The sequence below is a fragment of the Myotis brandtii genome, unplaced genomic scaffold (assembly GCF_000412655.1).
Source record: "Myotis brandtii unplaced genomic scaffold, ASM41265v1 scaffold869, whole genome shotgun sequence".
In the NCBI taxonomy this organism is placed as follows: domain Eukaryota; kingdom Metazoa; phylum Chordata; class Mammalia; order Chiroptera; family Vespertilionidae; genus Myotis; species Myotis brandtii.
Window position 1 is genome coordinate 1,420,321 of NW_005371541.1, and position 6,000 is coordinate 1,426,320.

Below are 6,000 nucleotides of genomic sequence, written 5' to 3' on the forward strand. Positions count from 1 at the left end.
TCTCTAAACTTTTAAAATCACATTTTTTTAAGGATAAGAGAGGAGGATATTAGCAAGAATCTCACCATGACCTGCATCCTGTTCCAAACTGTATCCTTAAATTTGGCAGAAGGATTACTTATAGACTTGGATTCCTTGAATATCTTTCCTAAGAAGCAAAAGCCACCTGTTTTAAGGACTTAGAGATAATACTATGGTAAGATTGTAAGTGCATTCCCAAAGGGTGGTCAACTGTAGCCATTACTATCCTTTTACAGTGACAAATAGGCAACTTGAGTAGGTGCTACATAGGATCTTTATGTTCCGACATAATATACAGAGGCCATTTTGAACACTCTACATCGCCGAGTCTACAGGAAGACTTCCCGGAGCCCTAGCTAAAGAAGATAAAGAGAAAGCAAATAAAATCCTTTGAACATGTAAAACACTCATAAAAAACTAGGGCCACGATTTCAATGGCTCTACACAGTTACATCCAGAAGCCTCTATTTTTCTCTTGACTTGTACATGTAGAAAGTACACATTTAAAACAAAAACCATTTACATGGAAGAGAAGCTATAGAAGCCAAGACGTGTAGCATTATAAACAATCATCCTCTTTGACGAGGAAGAACATCTGTCTCACTTTTTCCATTGAAAAAAAAATGTTGGATCCCACCATGGAGAATCCTGAATATAAGTTAATTCTTGACACAGTCCCTGCCCTGTTTATGACCAGTTAAAAAGTACTGAATTCCTGATAGTTAATCTCAGCACTCAGGGGCTTCTCTCCTCTACATTTCAAGCTAATGCAAAGGATAAAGAAACATTTTATGCCCCCACTTTCACAGTCAATCCAAAACCATCATTTTCAAAGGATAATATGGTATTTTAAAATGTATAAAAGTATATACTGCCAATATTAGTATTGCCACTGAGATTTTAAATCCAATACATATCACCAGAGCCACGGGCACTTAGAACAAAAACTACAGTTTAAAGATTGATCAAGGGAACATACAGAAAGCAGTATTCTTTTTCTTGTTCCTTTTTAAAGAAGGTTATGCATATATTCTTCCATAAAGATATGAAGGAAAATAGATGTAAGAAAAATATTCACACAAAGGGAAATGCATAATTTTTCTCCTCTCACATTGTTGGTGTTTAATGAAAATGGTGATCTAAAAGCTATTTTAGAAAGCTATAGCTCTAGGCTGTAGGTATCTCTAACGAGAAAATATTATCTAGTCTTTCTGGAAAAAATAGTTTATAGTGTGCATATCCAATAAACAGCAGTAACAACCGAAAAGGGAGTTATTGAAATAAGCTGACAGTAAAAGGCAGAAAATACATTGCAAATATCTTTTAATCAAATCACTTCTCAGATTTAACAAGATTAATCACAAGGTTTGAAGAATGAATTTGATAACCAGTTCAGATTCAAGACATCTAAATGAGAATCCTTGCCGATAAATTGTGAAAACAATATAAAACTTACTTTACAAGCTCTCCTAATCAAGCATAAAGATACATTGGGCTTTCACCACTTCTCATTACTGTTTCTTTAATATAAATTTAACATTAAAATAGGATGGCTTACAAAACCCGTATACATTTTTTAAAAACTACTTACAAATTTTTAATGTCTACTGCTCCACGGAAAGCCTTCCTTGGAATTGCCTGAATTTGGTTTTCACTGAGGTCTCTAAAAAATAACAAAAAAAGAGAGTAAGATCAAGCTATAATATATTTAATTATTTTAATCAATTTATTTGAGAAGTGATAGAATACTTCTAAAAATGTACTAAAAACATCATAATGAAATCCATAGCATTACATGCAATTTCTAATACAAACATTTTATATTTCTCGTATAAATTACAAGGTTAGACTAAATGGTGTTTTGAAGTACTTTTCCAGATCTTTAATTGCATAATTAATTCTAGAATATGGTTCTCTTAAATTTAAGAGTTGATTCAATTCTGTGCAATAAAATATTTATTCAAAACAAATAACAAATTTTTCATAACTCAATTTCAAGGGGTTCTAAAGTGTTAGCACTGATATTTCTACATCACTGACATAACTTACAAAGTATATAGGAAAGCAGTCCATTTTAACATCCCAGAGAAGAGAGTGCAAAACCTGATAAAATCTGGGCAGTATGATTAAGTTTTCATAACACTTTAAGTAATCTTGAAAATGGAACATGGCAGTACTAACCCAACAATAAAACCAACAGTTCTTGCATGAAATATTAATAGCAAGTTGAATTAAAACCTTCTTTAAATAATTCTATTATAACCATAAACACAGCCTGTCTGTATTTGCATTTTAATTTAATTGAGAAATACATTTTAATCAAAGGAGAAAAGCACTCTAAGTTGGAATGAGAAGTTAGTAAAAAAAAATCACTCATCTCATGAAATAGAACATTATTTTACCTTCCGAGTTCGGATGCAATTCCATGTGCTCACGTAGTGTTATTAGCCTTAACAAGTAGGATATAAATACACAATGAACAATGCCACTGGAAAGCAGAAAATGCTTGCCTCATTTTAAGCAACACTACTACATAGCAGAAAGTTGAAATATCAAATAAATAAATGATTAAAATAACCAAAATGGTGCTAAAATTATCACTAAAATTTTAAGATAACTGCTGCTCAAGAAGAAATGCGAAGCTACGAACCACGGAGCATAGCTGATGAAAACAGAGCCATTTTCCAACGATGTGGAGGCAAACTGGACAGATTCATACTAAAGCTTCTCATGGCCAGAGCTCCCTGTTCACACACTTATGGCCACGCAATAAGGATAATTGGCAGATGGAAAGATTTAGTGTGTGGTCTTGACCTCATTAACACTAAGTTTTAAACAACTAAGATTTGCATTTATATCACACTATCCAGTGTTCAAATAAAAATGTTTGCTAAGCAATTTGTAAAGAAATAAATATTAGTCTATTTAAAGAGTAAAGGTCTTTAGTTAAAAAAAAAGGAAGCAAAAACACATACATTATTTCCAACAGTAAACGTGCAGTATGTGCTCGAGTGGAAGTTCAGGCGGCCACCCATTCCCTAAGCACTGCGGCTCTGTCACTGCTTCCAACCGTTTTGGGAAAGCCCTAAGAGTGACAAAGCTTCATTTCCTTAGTCCTTATTTCCCTAGCTTGTCTTTAATTGAGACCAACTTCCTTACTTTGTTTACTCCCTTACTTTGTTTAATTACAGAGAGTTAACGATATGTATTTAAAAGTCCAGATACTAAAAACAGTGTTCAAAGGAGGCTACTGAGCAAGGAGAAGGTAAAGAGAGATATTGGAGAAAGAAAAAACATCAGAAAGTAATAAGAAATGAAGAGGGACAAAAGATTGAATTCAAGCAAATTTGAATCTATAATGCTCCCTGAAAACCAACAGTAGTGGGTCTACTGTTGTGTCGCTATTAATTCAATGTATTCCCATCCAGCCAGCCGGAGCCATTTCATTCACCACCTGCGGACTCACCTCTGCTGAGTCTCTAGCACAATTTATCCCCGGGTCACAGTCTCAAATGGGGAGATGTGGAGTCAGGGGAAAGGCAGGGGATATTTATGTGGAGCATGAGACATCACTGAGGATCCGTGGATTGCAATCAGAACCTATTCCTTCTGAATTTGATTTTAGTCCTTCTGGTTTAGTTCTTTTGGTTTTAGGCAGAATTCTAGGACAGGGAAGGGTTTTACCTGCAAACCCTTACCAGTCTGTTCTTTTTACAAAAGAGTGAGCAACTGTCTGTTTCAGAGGCTCCTTCGTCGCCTAAGGTCAGTGGTGTATGTGTGGATTATGTACATTACTTCTCAGGCAATTCTATGGGGTCTCTGCCTGTGCCAGCCCACTCTGCAGGCAACGCCAGTGTGGATTCCAGGTCCCTTCAGGGAAGTGGGCATGGTTACTCATGACAGGAGGAAGTTGCTAAACACATTTTCAGTGCCTATTGTATTCAATAGTTAATTTTAAGAAATAATAGAGTATCAAATTTGATCTATATTTCCTTTAATCTCCATAACCATCATGTACAGTAGGTATTATTATCCTGGTTTTACAGGAAAGGAAACTAAGCGTCAGGGATGTCAGGCATTAGTGCTAAACGATGAGCCAGATTGTTAAAGTAAATGTATACAAACAAAACAGATACATATTGAGTCTAGGTTTAGGGAATTTAAAGGTGATACCAGGAGGTACTTAATCAATCTCAATGTGTCCTTCCTGTGGCTTAGAATTTAGAAGGCTTTTTCTTAACACATTCTAGCCTCTGATTTATGTCATTTGCAAAATGGTGGGTAAGATGGTGTTAGAAGAAAGGCTCGTATTTTCTACATAGAATCAAGTGGGGATTAGCTGTTATTTCTATCCAACACATTGATTTAATATGTGCAAGAAACTGGATGATGTTGCAAGGATTGCTGAGCTGTGTAAAGCCCATTCCTGGCTTCCGGAATTTTCACATCCAGTAAAGATCCATGCTCCTAGCCAAATGAGATCTAAAAAGTGAGAAAACAAGAGTAAGAAGAAAGGTAATGTGAATGTGTTAAGATGTAAAGGTAGAGAGCAGGGCGAGGGTCAGCACTTCCAGTAAAATAAATTGCACAAGCAAGAATATGGAGGTGGAAAAAGAGAACATTTATAGAAGTAGCTTTTGGTCAGGTTTGTTTAGAGTGGAGTAATGGGAGATGAGGTTGGAAGGACAAGTCGATGGTATAGACTTTTTGGTACCAATTAAGGAGTGAGCTCTTGTTTTAGCAATGGTAATGGATGGAAGGGTAATGGACAGAAACAGGACAGAGGCTCTTCCTTAGATAAAATAAACTGGCAACCAAAACCTGGGGTCAAAGGCTCACATTCAGAAGACCACATACAAGACTCCTGCGCCAGCTGGAGAAAGGGTAGTGAGAATCTCAAGCAATATAAGAACCATTAACACATGGCTTGCTTATCCTGGGCCAACTAATGGGTGAGGCATCTCTCGCTGTAGATAGAAAAGGTGGAGAAGATACCCAGTGGCATCAGAGACACATGAAGAACCAAAACATAGAAGTAAATTGTCTGTGAATATGGATTAGGCAAGTGAGAGAGGAGACAGAAGTGACTTTGAACTTAGGTTCGGGGACTGTAAACAAAATTGGGAAATCAGAAGAGCAAGTTGCTGTGTCCATTATGAGTTAGAACAGCGGTTCTCAACCTGTGGGTCGCGACCCCTTTGGGGGTCAAATGACCCTTTCACAGGGGTTGCCTAAGACCATTGGAAAACACATACATAATTACATATTGTTTTTGTGATTAATCACTATGCTTTAATTATGTTCAATTTGTAACAATGAAATTGGGGGTCACCACAACATGAGGAACTGTATTAAAGGGTCATGGCATTAGGAAGGTTGAGAACCACTGGGTTAGAGAGATGTGATATATATCACCCAGTTTTATGGCAACAAAGTTAATATATGGTAAATAGGCCACACGTGGTACCTGAGAAAAGTGATCTAGGAGATCACAGTGGTACTGAGTCATTGGAGGCTTGATGGATTCAAGCCACTTTCAAAATACAATGGGACCCTTTTGAACCTTGATAAAAATGATTGAGCTCAGTAATTCTCGCCTCCAGTAATGGGGGCTGGTGATGAGGGGCAGGAATCCAAGGAGAGAGGCAGTATGCCAAAAGAATTACTAGCATAGACTGCAGACCTCAACTATTAAATTATTTCTCTGCCATTTATTAACCAGTAGAGGCCCAGTGCATGGATTCGTGCACCAGTGGGGTCCCTAGGTCGAACAAACGGTCAGACACTTAGCATATTAGGCTTTTATTATATAGGATGTGACCTTGGGAAGTTTGTATACCCTTTTTGTGCTTCAGTTTCTTCAGCTGTAAAATGAAACAATAATTGTGTCTACTTCATAGGACTGTTAGGTGGATTCAATGAATTCATACTTTAAAAAATGCTCAAAAATACCTGCCACATAATAAGCACTATAGAGAA

The 6,000-nt window shown here is 36.6% G+C and overlaps 1 protein-coding gene across 11 annotated transcripts in view; it reads right to left on the reverse strand.

Annotated features, from left to right (window-relative positions):
• The window catches only part of SLIT2 (slit guidance ligand 2), a 346,357-nt gene that overhangs the window by 144,275 nt on the left and 196,082 nt on the right, over positions 1-6,000 (reverse strand). For all 11 annotated transcript variants that reach the window (XM_014532277.1, XM_014532270.1, XM_014532275.1 and 8 more), the window contains exon 5: positions 1,613-1,684. In XM_014532277.1, coding sequence (XP_014387763.1) covers positions 1,613-1,684 — 72 coding nt within the window. The remainder of the gene's footprint in view (positions 1-1,612; positions 1,685-6,000) is intronic.